This window comes from Schistocerca americana, chromosome 2 (genome assembly GCF_021461395.2).
Source record: "Schistocerca americana isolate TAMUIC-IGC-003095 chromosome 2, iqSchAmer2.1, whole genome shotgun sequence".
Classification (NCBI taxonomy): Eukaryota; Metazoa; Arthropoda; class Insecta; order Orthoptera; family Acrididae; genus Schistocerca; species Schistocerca americana.
Window position 1 is genome coordinate 416556803 of NC_060120.1, and position 20138 is coordinate 416576940.

A 20138-nucleotide genomic window follows, 5' to 3' on the forward strand; every position below is an offset into this window, starting at 1 on the left:
ATGGAATGAAATGGCATCCTTGACACTTGTACATTTATCTTTCATTGACAAATGATACATAAACTTACTGACCCATCATGTGCATTTGGTAGTTCATCTACAGCCTCAAGCCTTGGATCTACCCCTTCAACAAGACAAAAGATACATCTACCATACCCATACACCATCCATCCAAAATGTTCTGATTTTATTCCCACCTGTAAGTGACATCAGTGCAGTAACTATAAGGGCAGCTTGAACTAACAACTGTAAGATGTGCATTTGACCAGTCAGCTGTGGGCAGGTAGTTTCAAGCAGTGAACATGCAACTGTTGTGTGTCAACATTGAGCATTCACAACTGAGCAGTGAATTGAACATCTCTAAATCAAGTGTTCAAGATATTCTCCAGAGTGTTATTAATACGAACCTACCACAAAATGACAAAGTTCAGAATGAATATGTGACAGTTCACCAAGACCGAAGAAGATGTGAATGTGAACAACATCCCAAAGGAGAACTTTTCTGACAATGTCACCTGTTTGTATGAATGTATGTTCTGTGCATTGCAATCAGTTTTGGGGGAAAGGGGGAGGGGGTCTATGTAGAAAATCTGAAGCATTAAAACCACCATCTTAACTTTCTCATTTATTATTAATCTGGTGTTGAAACTTTTTTGACTGATAGCGTCTTTTGTGAATGGTTTGAAGGAAGGTCAAAGAACATGAGAGTCGTTATGTAGCTCCCTAGATGACCTGGCCTCACATTGAGGATACCTGGGGCACCACCAATCTCAGAGAATTGAGGGCTGTTGATCAAACATTAATAAGACATCCACCCATCACATTCTTATCCCAACAGCTACCCAACATCTGCTTATGAATTTGTATCATCAGTGCAGAAATAAATTAGCTTAGTAATACTGCTCTGAATGCTCTCTGCTAGAGGTCTAAATTTTGCAAGAGACAGACCATTTTCTGGGTTACTTAAGTTGTTATCATGTTGGTGCTCTCTCTCTCTCTCTCTCTCTCTCTCTCTCTCTCTCTGTCTGTGTGTGTGTGTGTGTGTGTGTGTGTGTGTGTGTGTGTGTACATATCAACTAAAGAAATGACAATTTCCCATGTTCATTTGTCTTTTCCATTGTCTGTATATTAATTAAAGATATTTAACTTCTATTAGATTTCTTTAATTGAATCTAAAGTAAATTCATAATGTGATACTTTATTTCTTAATTGTGTTTTCAGTGTGTTGAGCTGGAGAACTACCAGGCAGCTGCAAAACTTGCATTGTTGGGTAGGATGTATCACCAGGCACTATCTTTCCAGTTAAAGGCTTTGACTCTAGCTGTTGCTTCAGATACCTGTAAGATTTCCTCAGAGGAAATTACTATTCCTGAAGCAAGCACTCATTCGAGTTTTGAAGAATGCCAACCGTCTGGAAAGATGAATGTTTTCTCTTCTACCAACAAGCATCATGAAACTGTAGCTGATAAAGACATCTGCACCAGTGAACATTCTATTAACAAAGACAAAGAAAAATCAGAAATGGAATTTAGTGAAAACCATGTAGAAGAGACATCACAACTCCAACAGTCGTCAGAATTTACAGAAGGGGACAGTGAATATTCTGTTTCTGAACATTGTAGAACAGATGCCGAATCAAGTCAGGATATTAGTGTGAGTTCTACACCAGAGAATCTTCTCTCTTTGGAAATTCACCCATTTGCTATTCAGGGAGGGAAGGAGCAGATGTCTGAGGAGACTCGGTACCTTATGAGTCCAGATTCTCCATCATCACTTCCCCCAGGGTTGCAGACTCCTGATCTAACAAGCTCCCTTGGTAGTGATGAAAGGTGTCCTTCAGTAGCACCTGATGTGCTGTTTAACAGTGCTCTTGCAGGCATTCCTGATGAGAGTAATGCAAACTCTTCACATTGTAATCAAGCTGAAGATTCTAAAATAATGCCAGAAGTAAGAGTAAATGGTAATACAGAATTATTGTCCTCCAAGCAACTGACTGTCCAGGAAAGCCATGTTGAACAGGCTTTGCGAGAAAATATCACAAAGGAAAAGGAAAGTAGTAAACCTGACAGTCTTCCAGAAAAAGCTCCTACAATTACAGAAGCAGATTCAAGTAGTTCTGGTCTTTTGACTAGAAATGACATTGTAAAACAAGTGACAGTAATTATGGAATATTATATATCTGTTATGGAAGAGGACAGCCATACAGCAATGAGTCATCTTCTCCAGGAGGTAACTTCCCTTTATGTTTGCATAATAGTTATTAGTTACTTTCTTAGTACATTTTTCATGTAGCTGTGTCTATAACAAAATTTAGACTCTCGTGTACCATCCAGAAAAAGCTTGAGAATCGTTTCTCATAATAAAACAATGTTAATCTAACTTCAAGTCAATTCAGAAGTTTTGAAAATGAGTGTCAGGTTAAACAGTGACACAGATTAATTGAAGATGTTTCCAGCATGAATAATATGAACATTATATAACAACTAGTAGAATACTTCTTTTAACATTTGTGTTTTTATTGTTCTTTCAGTGATTAAATGGCTTACAGTCAAATGAATATGCACAATGTTGTATACAATTACTTATTTAAAACTGCATTTCTAAACCTCATTATTTTCTCAGAGAGCAGTGCTGAACAATTTTGCACTCAGAAAATTAATCTACTTGTAAATTTTTGAGACTCTTACACTTTCCAGTGTGATACCACCCCATCATGAAATTGTAGGTTATGAACAGAGAAATCTGATAGTTTAGAAACACACATATGCACATCATCCTATCTAAGGCCAATACAGTCTCAAACACCAGAGTAACTATTAACATTTACTATTGGGTGAGGGAATTATTCCTACCTGATCGGGAACTATAATTGAAGGATAAATATTGGAAAGATGCCCTACCATCTGCAGTCCTTGAATAAGATGTGATAGAAGCTGTTGCAAGTTTTCTAAACCCAAAAGGGTATGATTGCCTCTGCAGCCATCTCCAGCATGTAGGTCCAAGCTGCATGCAGTGCAATGGCCCAGATACCTCAGATGGCAGAAACATAATGATTTGTTTATCCATCATGTGTGCATGTGCATCTCACTTTGCTAAACCCTTGCTAACAATCTTAATATTAATATGCGTACAAGTTGATGGGCTGAAAGATGCCTCCCCAGTAGTTCTTCACTGAATTGTTGAGGAAGAGTGTGTCAACCAGCTGCTGTCTCAAGAAGTCCCACTACTACAGGTTGTGCACCATTACCTTGTGGGCATCAAACTTGCACAGTACATCTGTAGAGTACTGGCCTAGTTCCAGTCCATTCTCAGATAGATAAAACTTTCACATTAAAGTAAAGAAGGAAGATCATGAGATCAGACAATGCAGGTTTTGTTCTCAAATACTTAAAATTTCATAACAGCATACTTTCAGCTCAGAATGGAACTTCCATCTTGTAAACATCTGGAGTGATGTGGAGGAGGAGGGGTGGGGATGATGATGCGTATGTGAAATACACACTCTTGTCTGTATTAAAGAGCAGGATTGTTTGGACAAGGTTTATGAGGCAGCCCCTTAGGAGATAAAAAAATTTTGTCAGGAGGATGCCTGTTGTTTTAAGAAAATGATGATAAAGATTTCACTGAAGGAAGTATTCTGTTAAATGATGATTAATGGTATAACCAGAGTGCAGTTGCAAGCAACAAACTCATGAAACAAAATTGGTGGAAAGTCGTAAGGCAGAACAAAATATATAGGTGATGCAGTGCAATGTCTAGAATGGGAGATAATGTAGGCCATGAAGTGTTAGAAACTTTTTGTAAGGCAGTTGAATCATTGAGCAGACATCACATTCCAGTTTTGCAAGGAACTCCACTTCATATTAAAAATAAATGATATAGTCAACAGCCTATTTAGGCAAAGCAGATGGACAGATAGTTTCTGCATTCTGAGAGTGGAAAAAAATCCACTTAAAACTGCGAAGTATTAAAAAAAAATCTGGATTGTGTAAAGATCCCTCGTTAGTTTTCAACATTGCAAATATTAATTTTAAATGGCATTGTGGCATTGCTTTTCATTCTAAACCACTTCATATGCAATGTTCGTAGCTAAAGTTCAAGAGATGAATCTTCACACATTTTGTTAACTATTTGCTTAGCATGCAAATGGCATAGTGTTCAGAGGCAGCTACAACTGTGTAGTCTTAATACAACTCATTAGGTCCTGAGTTGCTGAAATGACATGACAGAAGCTTAATAACTTGTTTCCAGATTATAATGTTTTATCTCCATTTAACATTAATTACTTCACAGTCACAAATACTGTCTGAAATCACAAGGCAAGTATGAACTTGGAATGCACACAAACATTAAGAAGCATTAACGACAACATGTCAAAGACTTTCACATCATGTTCACCCTCTCTGACGCAGATTGGCAGTAGAAGGGTGGGGAGCGGGAGCAGGAAAGGGAAGAAACTGATGATATCAGCTGCATTGGGATCGGTGTGTGCCAGACTGAGACCCAAACCAGGATCTCCTGCTGACTCGGCAGTTACATTGGACACTGCACCATCTGGACACAGTGTTTATCGCAAATGAACAGACTACCTCGGCACACTCCCCGGCCAAGACTCATTCCCACCAGTTGCCTCCTATCCACAATCCCCATCCATGTCCCCCATGCTCACTAATTGTAGATTCCTGCTTGGAGGTCAAATGATACTGTCCATCTGCACTGAAGATTGTGGATTCATTGCGCATTGAGTTTAATCTTTATTCCCCCTCCAAGTATTCCTTTTATATTGTGTGATTGTACAAATAATTTAACTTAGCTTGCAATAAACTGCTGAAACTTTCTTGTAATTTTGGCAGGGTATAGAATTTTGGTTGCAGAATGCTCTACCAGTGAATCATTTAGAAGATCTGCTGCTGAAATACATGTCCAAACTATTTTTTCCTCTTGGCCTTCAACTTTTCTGGTAAGTTCATTATTTATTTTTGTTTTAATTATATTTTATTAAACTAAACAAACAAGATCACAAATAAAGAGGCTCTAGAGAAATCAAGCTTTCAAATTGATGTCTGAAACATGATGTCTTTCGTGATGTTTATTTTTTTTGGAACAGCTAAACACACAGCATGCACCAGTGTATGTCACTTGGTGTGAAATAAATAAGAAATACAGGGACACCAAGGCAAAATATTTGCAGCAAAGTTGTTAAGAAATAACGTTCCGTGAAATCAAAAACAAGGGCAACAACATCAGTGGTGCATCGGGAATTCCACTGTTAAGTGCAGTGAGAGTGGATAGGTGGAAAGATTACACTGAAGCTCTCTGACGGGAGGACATGTCTGATGACATGATAGAAGCAGGAATGGCAGCTGAGATGGAAGACATAGGGTATTCAGTATTAAAGTCCAAGTTTAACAGTACTATGAAAGATTTGCAATAAATAAGGCAGACAAAATTCCTTCTGAATTTCTAAAATCACTGGGAGAAAGTGGAACCACATGACTATTCAAGTTGGTGTGTAGGATCTATGGGACTAGAAACATACCATCATAGTTTCTGGAAAATGTAATCCACACATTCCAGGGCAGTTATTTGTAACAATTACATACATTCAGCTTAACAGCTCATGCTTTGAAGTTGCTGTCAAGAATAATATCCAGAAGAATGGCAAGTAAAATTGAGGAGCTGCTAAATGACAACCAGTTTGGCTTTTGGAAAGGTAAATGCCCCAGGCAGGTAATCTTGATAATATGTTTGATAATGGAAGCAAGATTTAAGAAAACTCAGGACACATTCAGTGGGTATATTAATTTATATATATAAAAAAAATAAAAAATAAAAATAAATTGACATTGTAGAATGGTGCAAGATGTTCAAAATTCTGAGAAAAATAGGAGTAAGCTATAGAGAAAGATGTATAATGTACAGTACTTACAAGCACGAAGGTGGAACGATAAGGATGGAAGGCCAAAAATGAAGTCCGTAGATTGGTAAGAGTATAAGATAGGTATGCAGTCTTTCACTCCTTCTGTTCAATCTAGACTTCGGAAAAGCATTAACAGAGATAAGAGAGGTTCACTGGTGGTGTTAAAATTCAGAGTGACAAGATATCAATGATAAGATTCACTGAGGACATTACTTTCCTGTTAAATTGAAGAAGAATCACAGGACCTTTTGAGTGCACTGAATGATTTGCTGTGTACAGAGTGTGGATTGAGAGTAAACCAAACAAAGATGAAACTTATGTTAAGTAGCATAAATGAGGTTAGCAATAAACATTGAAGTTAGTGGTTACGAAGGAGATGAAGTGAAGGAATTCTGCTATCTTGGAACCATAATAAGACATGACAGATGAGGCAAAGAGGACACAAAAAGCAGAAGAACACGGGCAGAGAGAGCATTTGTGAGTGCAAACACTAGAAAAGAAGAGAATCAAAGTCTTTGAGATGTGGTGCTGTAGCAGGATGTGGACTGCTAAGATATAGAATGAGGCAGTTTTCCACAGAACTGGCAAAGAAATGAACATTTGAAAAACTGTGAGAAGAAGGGCAGAATTATAGGTGGTAAGGCATCATGAAATAATTTCCATGTTATTAAATGGAGCTGTGGAGGACGAAAACTGCAGGGGAAGATAGCGATAATTGAGGACAAAGAGCACAGTTACCTAGTAGGTAGTCTCAACATGTGGAAACATATAGGCTTCAGAATGATGAACACATACAAGAGTTAAGTACAAATAATCAGGTCAGTGGTAGCCCTACTGTTTTGAGAAAATCAGAACATTGGATTGAAGTGTATACCTAAACCCCACTTCCAATAGCAAATATTCAGTCAGCTGGAAACAAATTAAATGAAACAGACATGGTACAGACAGTCCTGGCAGAACATCAATAACTTAGGAGTAAAGGAAAGAACTCACCTAATAATGGAAGCGTTGAGTCATTAAGGCATGCGCGTCAATATGCGTGAACCCGTGCAAACGTGTGTGGGTGCATGTAATTGATTCTCATGAACAAATTTGTCCAAAAGCTAGAGGAGTTTTATTCCTTTATGTACACCTTTCAATGATTCAATGCTTCCACTGTTTGGTGAGCTGTTTCCCTCACTTCTAAATTACTTAAATGAAGTTGATATCATCTTAAGCATAAGCTACTGATAATATCTTTCGTGGAAATGAACAATGGTTCACACAAACTGAATCTGCCTTATACATTCCAGAAGGATATGTGTTAGCAACTAGTTTTTGTTGGATTAAAATTAGCTTTGAAGAAGGTGTTATTTTTGTAAATAAAGCTGTTAACATTAACTGTGACACAGTGTATATTGATATGTTTTCTTAAATCAAAGTTCTTGAAATTAGAGCTGTACCACTTTCTGTCACTAAGCCAATACTTGTCTCTGCCCACAGTAATTCACATTCTGATGTTACTGTGATATCTGACCATGTTAAGAATCTCACTAATTATCTGACAGTGAAACATGACCAATCTTAACATAGGCTGTAAAATGCAAACTTTGACCTGACCTGCTTTTTGAATTTTTTAAGAGCTATCAAAATGTATTGTACTAATGAACTTTCATCAAGATGAGACACGTACTTTAACAATACAATTACCAACCTAGATGCCGACCGGAGTGGCCGAGCGGTTCTAGGCGCTACAGTCTGGAACCGCGTGACCGCAACGGTCGCAGGTTCGAATCCTGCCTCGGGCATGGATGTGTGTGATGTCCTTAGGTTAGTTAGGTTTAAGTAGTTCTAAGTTCTAGGGGACTGATGACCTCAGAAGTTAAGTCCCATAGTGCTCAGAGCCATTTGAACCATTTGAACCAACCTAGATATAAATGTAGTGGAAGTATGAAAAAAAAAAGAAGGAAAAAAAACCTTCAGTCACACTATTTTTCATGTTTTATTCAGTGCACAATGCATTTCTGTCTCTGCAGGTCCATCATCAGATGTAATTTTTCTTAATACATGCTTTATTTTTGCTCTTGAATGAGGTGAAATGCATATTCCTGTCATAAAAATATTTGATGTTAGGTTATGAATTTCATAAGTCAAACACGGAAAAGATTTGCAAATTAGTGGAAAAGATGGAAAAGTGGAAACTTACCAAGTAATCCAAGAAAACCATTTTTAACATTTTAGAACCATCATACAGTCTTTTCTCCATGATGCTCTTATATATCACTTCACTCAAGAGGCACATTTGCATACACATGTTTGTTAACACTTCACAAACGTTTTTGTACATAGTGTGATCAAAGATGAACTTCTTCGTAGTACTAAAGACCTAATTATTAAACAATTGATATATAGAGTGTAATGGATCTGGGAGATGTGTTATTTTCTACCGGATTTGTCGATACCAAATCTAGTGAGGGAGGTTGTAAATGTTTTCTTATACTTTTGTCAGAATATTTTTTGTGAATTGTAATTTGCCTTATTTTATGCTAATGTGCTTATATGTTCAAGAGTGACAGCATATTGATTAATATTAGTAGATGTGACGAATAATATCAAAGAGACTGGTTACAAGTGGAAGCTTGTGTGTTGTGTGAAATGTCTTTGACACTGGAGTCGTCTTTGACCGTAGTCAGTCAGCAGTGAACACTCGGTGTGTGACGGTGGAACAATGTACAGGTCCCCGTTATAATAATTTCCAAGTGACCAGCAAAAATGAGTTATTCTACTACTTTTTTATATAAACATCAAGAAGGAAGCACATTTGGCAAAATGGTATTTGAAGCACCAAAAATGAGGCAAACGCATTGAACCAGGACATTTCCGCAGCCGACAAAACAGCATTATGAAATCACTTTCACTAAACGACTGAAGCCAACACCAAAAAGGCAAATATCATCTTATAAACATCCACGAAAAAGTGGGTACTGTCACGAAATATGCTAAATTCAAGTATATAAAAGTAGTGAGCATATTTCAATAGGGAATAACTTAAGAATAGGTCTTTAAAATAACTGAAATAACTGTGGCTTGCGAAATCTGTTTGTTCATTTAACATAGATTCTCGTTTTTCTTATTTTGTGGAGGTATATTTCCAGACGTTCTAACAGATTTAGGGTCTTACCTACTGGCTTCATTATGTTGTACTACCAAATTGTTTTGTAGACTGTTGATGACATGTTTTATTTCCAAGATATGTTTGCAATAACTGACTTTTCAGAGTGGTTGAGCCTGAAAGCATTATAAGTATTCTTGAAGTTTCTGCTTATTTTTCCTACATACTGGAGCATGATACTTTGTACACTCCACTTTTGTTGTATGTTTGTGTATTTGATTTTGTGTTATGGATGCGTAAGTTACCTAACTTCTTATTAGCGGAGAATGCAACTTTATATTTGTTTTTTTGAAAAGATTAGCAAATTTTTGTGATATGGGCCCCAGGTATGGGATACTGGCAAGTATATTCTCTTCTTTCACAGTGTGGCCATTTGTTGTCTTACGTTTGTGTCTTTGTGTGTCTAAATTGTCAATTTTTTTCATTGTATAGTCATTGCTTATGGCAGTGCTCTTTATTGTATCTATCTCTATCTTGATAGTGTTTTCTTCTTAATCAATAGAGTGTACTCTGTGTAGCATGGACCTAAATCAGCATGTTCCTGTGTGGTGGGATGACATGATGAGTTGTCCAGTGTTATGCCTATGTATGTGTGCTTTCTGTGTATGCTGGACTCAGGTTTCTGTTGGAGGTTTTTAGATCCAGGAAATTAATGCTTTTGGTGTCCTCGTGTTCTACACACATCCAAAAAAATTTTTTTGCGTCACCCCGGTCCCAGAACTCCTGAAGATAGACATAGACTGTGGATATTGTATCACAGACACAGTCCCTTTGACTGTTCAGAGATGTTACTAAAACTGCCCAAAGATGTAAACAACCATGCATGAGCAGCACCTATTAGACAGAGGGGTCCAACAGCCATTAAAGTCCAGTCATTCCACCAAGAAGAAGGTACACAGCTTGTGTTGTCTGTTGTACAACCATGCCTAGACGGTCAATACTGCGGTTTGATCATGTCCGCATTGTTACTTTGTGCCAGGAAGGGCTCTCAACAACGGAAGTGTTTAGGCGTCTTGGAGTGAACCAAAGTGATGTGGTTCGGACATAGAGGAAATACAGAAAGACAGGAACTTTCGATGGCATGCCTTGCTCAGACCACCCAAGGGCTACTACTGCAGTGGATGACCACTACCTACGGATTATGGCTTGGAGGAACCCTGACAGCAACACCACCATGTTGAATAGTGCTTTTCGTGCAGCCACAGGACATCGATTTATGACAAAAACTGTGCGCAATAGAATGCATGATGTGCAACTTCACTCCTGACGTCTATGGTGAGGTCGATCTTTGCAACCACAACACCACACAGTGCAGTACAGATGGGCCCAACAACCAGGCTGAATGGACCACTCAGGATTGGCATCACGTTCTCTTCACCGATGAGTGTCGCATATGCCTTCAACCAGACAATCGTCGGAGTCGGTTTTGGAGGCAACCCGGTCAGGCTGAATGCCTTAGACACACTGTCCAGCGAGGGCAGCAAGGTGGAGGTTACCTTCTGTTTTGGGGTGGCATTATGTGGGGCCGATGTACGCCGCTAGTGGTCATGGAAGGCGCCATGGCTGTACAATAAGTGAATTCCATCCTCCAACCAATAGAGCAACCATATCGGCAGTTTATCAACAGAGAAAGCTAGTAAACAGCATAAACATGAAACTCAATAATAAAATGTCAAGATTCTGAAAGCTGACAAAAGCAATACTGTAGTAATTATGAACAAAGATGAATACATCACTAAAACACTTACTTTCTTTTCTGAAAACAACATAACAGAGCTCAAACAAGTTCCAACTGTAAAATTCAAAAACAAAATTAGAAAAATGGTTAATAAATGCAACGTCCTTTTCACAGAAAAACAAGCAAAAACATGCACATTAATGACTCCCACAGTCCTGAGACAGAGAGCTCAACCTAAGACCCATAAACCACATGATCCGTTGAGGCCTATTGTTAATTCTGAAAATACGCCTGTGTCCAAGGTTTCCCAATTACTGAATGAAATTCTGAAGCAGTACTATACGTTTGATAAATCATACTCAGTTAAGAACATAAATGAATTAGCAACTAAAATTATAGATACAAATATTCCTGTAGGTGCCACGTTTGTCTCTTTTGATGTAACTAACGTATTTGCAAATATAAGAGAGAGCAGACATAATCTTTGAAAACTTAGTAAAACATAAAAAATCGCCAGTTACAGAAACATCAGAAGTCAAGGACTTGTTGCAGCCAGTGTTGTCCCCCAACTACTTTACATTTAATGGGCAAGTTTACCAACAGAAAGAGAGTCATCCCCAGGGCAGTAGCTTATCAAGTTTTCCAGCAGATATATTTCTCAGTCATCTGGAAAGTAAGTTCTTTGATGGAAAAAATAGACTCAAAAGCAAAATTATGTATTACTGGTGATATGTTGATGATACCTTGCTGCTATTTGATGGAACAAACGAGGAGATTGAAGAACTACTAGCAGTATTCAGTTCTTTCCACAAAAACATAAAATTCATATTACAACATCAGAAAAACAAAAGAATAAATTTCCTGGATCTAAAAACCGCCTACAAAAACATAAGTTCAGCATACACAGAAAGCACACATACACAGACGTAACATTGGACAACTTATCATGCCATCCCACCACACAGAAACATGCTGCATGTAGGTCCATGCTACACAGAGTACACTCTCTTGATTTAGAAGAAAACACCCTCAAGATAGAGATAGATGCAATAAAGGGCATTGCCATAAGCAATGGCTACACAGCAAAAACAATTGACAATTTAGACAAATACAAAAAAGTAAGACAACAAATGGCCACATTGTGAAAGAAGAGAAAATATTTGCCAGTATCCCATACCCGGAGCCCATATCACAAAAATTCGCTAACCTTTTCAAAAAAACAAATGTAAAGTTGCATTCTCAAGTAATAAGAAGTTGGGTAACTTACTCATCCAAAACACAAAATCAAATACACAAACATACAATAACAGTGGAGTGTACAAAGTATCGTGATCCAGTTATCTTGACTGCTACGTATGTAGGGAAAACAGGCAGAAACTTCAAGAATACTTAAATGCTTTCAGGCTCAACCACTTTGAAAAATCAGTTATTGTGCAATATATCTTGGAAATGAAACACGTCATCAACAGTCTACAAAACAATTTGGCAGTACTACATAATGAAGCCAATGGTAAGACCATAAATCTGTTAGAACATCTGAAAAGATACCTCCACAAAATCAAAAAACCAGAATCTACAAATAACTTCATCTTTGATCACACCACGTACAAAACCATCTGTGAAGTGTTTACAAACATGTGTATGCAAATGTGCCTCTTAAGTGAAGTGATATGTATGAGCAGCATTGAGAAAAGAATATATGATGTTGCTAAAACGTTATAAATGCTTTGGTTACACGATAATTTTACGCTGTTCATCTTTCCCACTATTTTGCAGATATTTTCCGAGTTTGACACAAAGCTCATAATCTATCATCAAACCTTTTCACAACAGGAATATGCCTTACAGCTCCAAAATGCATTGTGTACTTAATACAACATGAAAAGTTGTGACTGAAGGCTTTTTTTTAATTCATACTTCCACTGTACTGAATACAGTCACATTTGAAGCTGCAAAATATGGATGAAATTAAATAGATATAAATGAACTAAACTGTCGTGTGATAAACCCACTGTTATCAGATCATTTAGATTTATGGTTTACAACAACTTCCACCATCATACGTGTGTGTAAGATATTGCCGAGAATCCGAGATAATTCAGGTGCTGTGTAAAATCAGTAGGTGGGTCGATTGCTTCTATCCAGCCTCTCGTTGACCAGCCTGGGTTTATAATAGAAGAGAGCAAAAGGAAAGCTGAAGTTTTAAATTTTGTGTCTGCAGGAGGATCATACAGACATACCATCATTTGACTGCCACACAGACTCCCATATGTTGGGCTTAGAAATAGGCAGCTCTAGAGTCTAGTTCAGTTAGACACTGGACTCGCATTCGGGAGGACGACGGTTCAATCCCGCGTCCGGCCATCCTGATTCAGGTATTCCGTGATTTCCCTAAATCGCTCCAGGCAAATTCCGGGATGGTTCCTTTCAAAGGGCAAGGCCGACTTTCTTCCCCATCCTTCCCTAATCCAATGAGACCGATGACCTCGCTGTCTGGTCTCCTTCCCCAAACAACCCAACCCCCCCAACCCTCTAGAGTCTAGTTCAACTGCATCTTGTAAACATATCTACACTATGAAACTGTTTTGACACTTCATGTGACTGTATTATATGTATATTACTTATATCTAAATTGACTGTTGTGCAACCAAGTGCTGTTACTGCAGCTTTAATAGACCTGGTTTGGAAAGGAACTTTATAGTTCGAAACTAGTCACCAGCATAATTAAACGCAACTTTGACAAAAGTACAATAAAGGATTTAAACTAATAATTTCTTGTCGATTAAGTTGATTTAGGCCAATGCTGTCCATCACTGCAGCTGTAAAGTCTCTTGTTAGAATGTTCTCAAAAGTTTTGAAAGACATTGTTTTGCCTGTGCTATGCTCTTTGATATGAGCAATGAATTTGATTGTGTATCACATGATACCATTATATATAAATTTGAACACTGTGATGGCAATACCAATGAACTCTCTTTCATTAAATCATATCTTTTAGACAGAGTTGCAGTTGTAGTTTCGCACGCGTGTGTGTGTGTGTGTGTGTGTGTGTGTGTGTGTGTTACACCGCTCATTCCTCATTCCATCATCTGTATAGTCAGTGCTCAGCCATCCTCCTAATTCTTTACACACATTTTTAATTTTCACACTGAACTAATGACACAGTTCCATTTTCTAGGGTACTCCTTGCAGCGAGCTGGTGATATACATGTTAAAAACAGAGGGAAAAAGAATATAAATTAACATCGGTAAACATATCCATGTCACACTGAGTGAGAAATCACCTTTGCCTTCCATGTGTAGGCCCCTCGTTAGCCTTGGCCTTTCTTGGTGTTAGTGAACCAGATAATTTCTCAGCTATACCTCCACATTTGACTTTGAGAGTCTTCATTATGAAGCCTGCTTTCATCACAAATGTTGAAAGAGCTTGAGATGATCATCAAACTCCTTGGCTGAAACACTGACAAATATCTGTGCACGCCAATTTTTGTCCAGACATCAGTAATCTTAACATCAGTCTTGAAGAGATGCAGCCTGCATGCAGGCAGCCATGCAAAATTGTGAACATGTTGCCATGGCAAATCATCAGTATGTTTTTAGAATATTGTTAACCATGTTAATCATTATCTTCTTCACTTTAGTGTCAATGGTACTTGAACCACTGTGTTTCTAAGTTGAATTCAGCTCTCCTAGTGACTGAAACAACTTCATCATAAACAGATCCATCATTTTATAGGCTTTCAGTGTGTACAAAATCAAAAAGAAGATTTAGAAGCTGCAGTTGACTTCATTTTACACATGACAGTGGTCACTCAGTACACAGTGTTCTGATGCTACATTCGCCTGCTTCCACACATTCATTTTAGACACATACTTCCAGTTTCATGTGAACACCTACTGTTGCGATTTGCATTCTATAGTTTATTAACTGATTGCCTTTGTAACTATGACATAGCAGTAAGGAATTCCTTTAAAGTCATTTTGTATAAAGTAATGCACTGTTATTTCAGCAAGGAAGATGCTGCAGTATCTCTCAGTCACTTGTCTCCTGACTTCTGCCTCCAGCTGAGTGCTGCTCTGCTGAACAATATTGAACAGAGTAAGTAATTTTTCTAGAAGTGCCATCATTTAGTCAGGAATACAGTGTATCTGTGACAGAGCTATGATATAACAATTATATGACAGCCAGGCAATCTCATCTGTCATCAGCTTCTGCTGCAGTGGCTGAAAATGATGGCTCTTGTTCATTCTCCCACAGCCTGTAACATTCAGTCTGTAATAAAGATTCTTAATGTACAAAAAAATATAACATTTTTTGCATATGATTTCCAACAGCAAAACATATCTTTTGAAATGCATGATCATGATGCACAACTGTATTAATAGCTGTTCCCCCCCCCCCCCCCCTTCTTTTTTTTTAATTGCTATCCGTTTGCTATTATACCATCATCCAGGTATGAAAAAATCAATTATTGATCACATGTCTTATCATTTAATGATATGAACATCCATATAATATGTGTCCTTTCTACACTCTTACACATGTGCAGAAAGCCAACAGGTATCTTACCACAAAAGATAGTGTGAACCATTAGAAAAGTTATAACTGATCATTATGTAGATTGTAGATAGGTGACAATCACTTGTGACCCATGAGTATTAATTGGTCACAATGTGCTCATAGCTATTTATATTGTTTTTGTGATACTTACATAACAATCACTTGTAATTGTGAATTCTAGTGCATCACATCTTTTGTGCTAGGAAACAATTTGGCTTTCTGTGTAAGTGTGAAAGTGTAGATGAGACATGTATTATATAGATTTCCAATTGTTAAATGATGTCATTAGATTTGATGTACTTTTCTTCCACAGATACATAGTGAATATATCCCCCCAGTGTAGGCCATCTCAGAGAAACAAGAACAGAAGACAATATTGTGAAAAGCATAAATTCCTACTCACCATACAGAGGGGACATTGAGTTGCAGACAGCAACAAAGCAAAGACTGTTGTGCTTTTAAGTTTTCAGCCAAAAGGCCTCCTTCTGAAGCAGAAAACAGACACACATTCATACAAGCATAGCTCGCACACATGACCAATGTCATTGGCTGCTGAGTCTAGGCTGCAGATCACAACTGTGTCTAATGGGAGAAGCAATCTGTGGATAGTGGAGGTAAGGAGGAGGCTGAAGTGAGGAAGGGGGGGGGGGGGGGGATGGCAGGATATGGGAGGGGGAAGGAGTAGAGCGGCTTATGGGAGCTTGCACGGACGTGGTGGGGATAGGGTAGGGCTGCTAGGTGTAGTTGGGAGGTTTGAGGAGGAGGAGGATGAGGGGGGGACGGGAGGGGTGTGGAGGGGATGAGAGAAATAGAGAAGGGGGAAAAAGACTACTGGATGTTTTGGTGGAAAAGAAGGGGAGGGATATGGGAACATAAGATACATTGCTAGGCGAGTTCCCATCTGTGCAGTTCAGAAAAGCTGCTGTTGATGGGAAGGATCCAGACAGTACAGGTGGTGAAGCAGTCATTGAAATGTAGTACATGGCATTCGGCGGCATGTTCAGCAACTGGACAGTCCAACTGTCTCTTGGTCACAAGTTACCAGTGGCCATTCCCATAGACAGACAATTTGTTAGTTGTCATGTCCACATAGAAAGCAGGCTGCAGTTTAGTTTGTGGATCATATGACTGATTTCACTGGTAGTCCTGCCTTTGAAGGGATAGGAGATGCCTGTGACTAGACTGGAATAGGTGGTGTTTGGAAGATGTATGGAACAGTTATTGCATCTAGATCTGTTGCAGGGAAATGAGTCATAAGGCGAGGGGTTATGGTCAGTTGGAGTAAGAATGGACAATGATATTGTGTAGGTTCAGTGGGCAGCAGAATACTAGTGTGGTTGTGGTGGGAAAGATAGTGGGTGGGAAAGGTAGTGGTAGGATATTCTTCATTTCAGGGCATAATAAGAGGCAGTTGAAACACTGGCAGAGAACATGATTCAGTTGCTCCAGTCCTGGGTGGTACTGAATCATGAAGGGAGGGGAGTGGTCATTTGAGGCTGGAAGTGGGTATGTGGGAGGTAGTAGGTGACAAGAGGCAAGGCATGGGAGATCTTTTCTGTACGAGGTTGGGAGGATAATATTAGTCTTTGATGGTGTCAGTGAGATCCTTGGTAAATTGGAGAGGAACTGCTTGTCATTACAGATGCAATGGCTATGTGTGGCTAGGCTATATGGAAGAATCTTCTTGATACAGAATGGATGGCAGCTGTCAAAGTGGAGGTATTGCCGGTGGTTGGTAAATTTGATATGGACATAGTTACCAATGTACCTAACATTGACGTGGAGGTCCACATTGAGGAAGGCTTGTTAGGTTGAGGAGGACCAGCTGAACTGAATGGGGGAGAAGATGTTGAGGTTCTGGAGGAATGTGGATAGGGTGTCTCACCTTTGGTCCAGATCACCAATTTATCACCAGTGAGTCTGAACCAGGTGAGGGAGTTGGGATTCTGGGTGGTTAGGAAGGATTCCTCTAGATGGCCCATGAATAGGTTGACATGGGATGGGCCATGTGAGTGCCTAATGTTGTACTGTGGATTTGATTGAATGTGATGCCTTCAAAGGAAAAGTAATTGTGGATGAGAATGTAGTACGTTTGGGGACCAGTGTTCAATAATGGCAACAATAAATGAAGATCACAAGAAATGTGACATTTGATTAATAATTGATCTTTTCACACCTAGATCATAGTAAAATATTGAACTGATAGTAATAAAACATTATTAATACAGTTGCGTGTCATGCATTAAAAAAAAGTATAATACATAGTGCCAACTGAAATTCATTGTCAGCTATGTCACATATATGAGTCAAGGATCATGAACAGTCAGATGGTGCTTTGCTTCTGTAGCCAATTTTCCAAAAGTTGTCACAGTGTTCATATTGAAGAGTGTCATGGGAAACCATTCCTCTTCAGTGGCAATGTTGTGGTGCTGGTGACGGAGGACTATAACTTCATGATTATGGATATTAGTAGCCAATTTCCACAGATACCTCAATCCTTGTTCCATGAAAAAGCCACTAAGCATTGGTGTTCACTGGAGCATGTGCCTTTAGGTGCTGAGAAACCTGACACACAAAAACAAAATGAATTTCTTAAAAGCAGCATTGACATTTCTATAGCAGTCAATGATGCCAATGATGAGTTGCTTGATGGGATAGTTATAGGCAGAGAAATGTTGATTGCTCAATTTACCCCAGAAAGCAAGCATTACTGTCGCATTGTATCTCCAGTTAAGACAATTTTCAAACAAACTGTTGTAGTGAGTAAAAAAGTGATGTGCATAGTGTTCTGGGGACAGGAAGGACATTGCCCTGGTGGTTATAATTAAACTTCCCCCATTTAACATGTTACTACACAGGAACTAATTACCATACGAGTACCAAACTTGTGGTAGCATTTATGTCCAAAGTATGGGGTGCATGGTTTCCATGCATCACAGCGCCACTGTCAGGTTCCAACTATGGCCACCAGTTGCCATGATCAGTCATCGTGATTCATAGCCTCACACATCTGACCAGTTGGAGTACACTTGTTGACATCTTTAAACCATTCTCAAATGGTATCTCTACAAGATACATATCATACAGCAGCTTGCACCACAGAATGCACAATGACACGTTGACTTCACTCTCCACTTTCTCTCAAGGATTGAAGTTGACGAGGGCTGCCCTTGGACCATCCTATGGACAGACAAAGCTCAGCGTCGAGACCCGTTGCCTATCCAATCTGTCTGTGGACACCGCTGCCTTCAGATCGGAGCAGTCCTGATGTATTTTGTCAATTGTGGGATTCCACGCTGCACTGAGCCGAAAACCGCTATCCCTGTTTACTAAATCGTTGTGCAGACATATCTCCACTGCCTCTTCGAAGATCAAGTCCCAGAAACTGTTGGTGCTGCACAGCTTCTTCGTTTTTTCGAATTCGAAGGTGTGTCCCTCGATAATGCTATGTTCTGCTACCACAGACTTGTTTGTCTGTCCTAGTTGTACGTTCCTGATGTGTTCAGTACAGTGCTGGGAGATACATCATTGTGTCTGCCCAATACTGTAAATGCCCAGCATCTGCAACCCCAGCTGGTCTTTGGTTGAACCAAGTATATCTTTGACTTTTTTCGGTGTTCGAAAGATGGTCATTATTTCGTGCTTCTTTAATATTCTTGCAATCTTGGCTGTTGGCGGTCCAGCAAATGGCAGAAACACCACACATTTTGCTTCATCATCTTCTGGTTTTTCCTCCCGCCTCTTGTCTGCACGCAAGGCATGTCTTATATGTGTCTCAGTGTAGCCGTTCTTTCGGAAGGTTTCCTGCAGATGTGCTAACTTACGTGGCAAACTCTCACTGTCACAGATTGACCTGGCTCTTTGTGCTAAGGGATGCAGTACTGAGTTACGTTGTGCTGGATGGTGGCAGCTCCAAGCATTGAGATATAAGTCCGTGTGCATCTTATTCCTGTGGACCGAGTGTCCCACGTACTGTCTGGATTTTTCTTGATCAAAATATTCAAGAGGGGAAGGCAACCATTCTCTTCTACCTCCATGGTGAATTTGATGCTGTCATGTATGCCATTGAGATGGCGTAGGAACTCCTGTAGTTTTTCCTTGCCAAGGGGCCACACCACAAAAGTGTCATCTATGTATCTGTAGGCAGGCGGTGTTCAGTGCCATATCTTCAAAGTGCTCCATGTACAAGTTGACAATACCTGGGGCCAGGGGGAAAACCCATTACAACACCATCTGTTTGTTCATAGAATTTCCCACCACATTTGAAGTACGTTGTGGTTAACACAAGACAAAAGAGCCTGAGTGTGGTCCTCATCTAAGTGATCTTTGAGTAGAGCTAAGGAATCATCCAGCGGCACTGGGGTGAAAAGAGAAGTGACATCAAAGCTGCCTAGTAGATCCTTCTCATCCAGGCGTAACCCTTGGAGTACCTTAACAAATTTGGTCGAGTTCTTGACATGGTGAGGGCAGTGAACCACGAGTGGTTTTAACAGCTGTGCTAGATGCTTGGCTACACCATACGTCGAAGAATATATGGTGTTCAATATAGGATGTAGTGGGACATTCTCATTATGGATATTTGGGAGGCCATACAGTCACGATGGAGCCGTTGCCTGAGGGTAAAGCTTCCCGATGGTGTTTCTGTCAAGTCCTGAGCTTTTGAGAAGATCGTTGGTCTTGCGCATAACAGAAGCAGTTGCGTCTTTCCCCACTTCTTTGTATGCTGGATCTTATAGTAAGGTGCCGATCTTCTGCCAGTAATCTTCTGGCTTAAGTAGGACTGTCGCATTCCCTTTGTCTGCTGCTAAGACCTTATACCGTTGTCATC

General features: G+C 39.3%; 1 protein-coding gene across 1 annotated transcript in view; it reads left to right on the forward strand.

Annotated features, from left to right (window-relative positions):
- LOC124593676 overlaps nucleotides 1-20138 on the forward strand; it is a 422343-nt gene that overhangs the window by 358726 nt on the left and 43479 nt on the right. Inside the window, exons 26-28 of the mRNA XM_047131970.1 lie at nucleotides 1222-2229; nucleotides 4854-4960; nucleotides 14760-14848. Of these exons, the coding sequence (XP_046987926.1) occupies nucleotides 1222-2229; nucleotides 4854-4960; nucleotides 14760-14848 (1204 nt within the window). The remainder of the gene's footprint in view (nucleotides 1-1221; nucleotides 2230-4853; nucleotides 4961-14759; nucleotides 14849-20138) is intronic.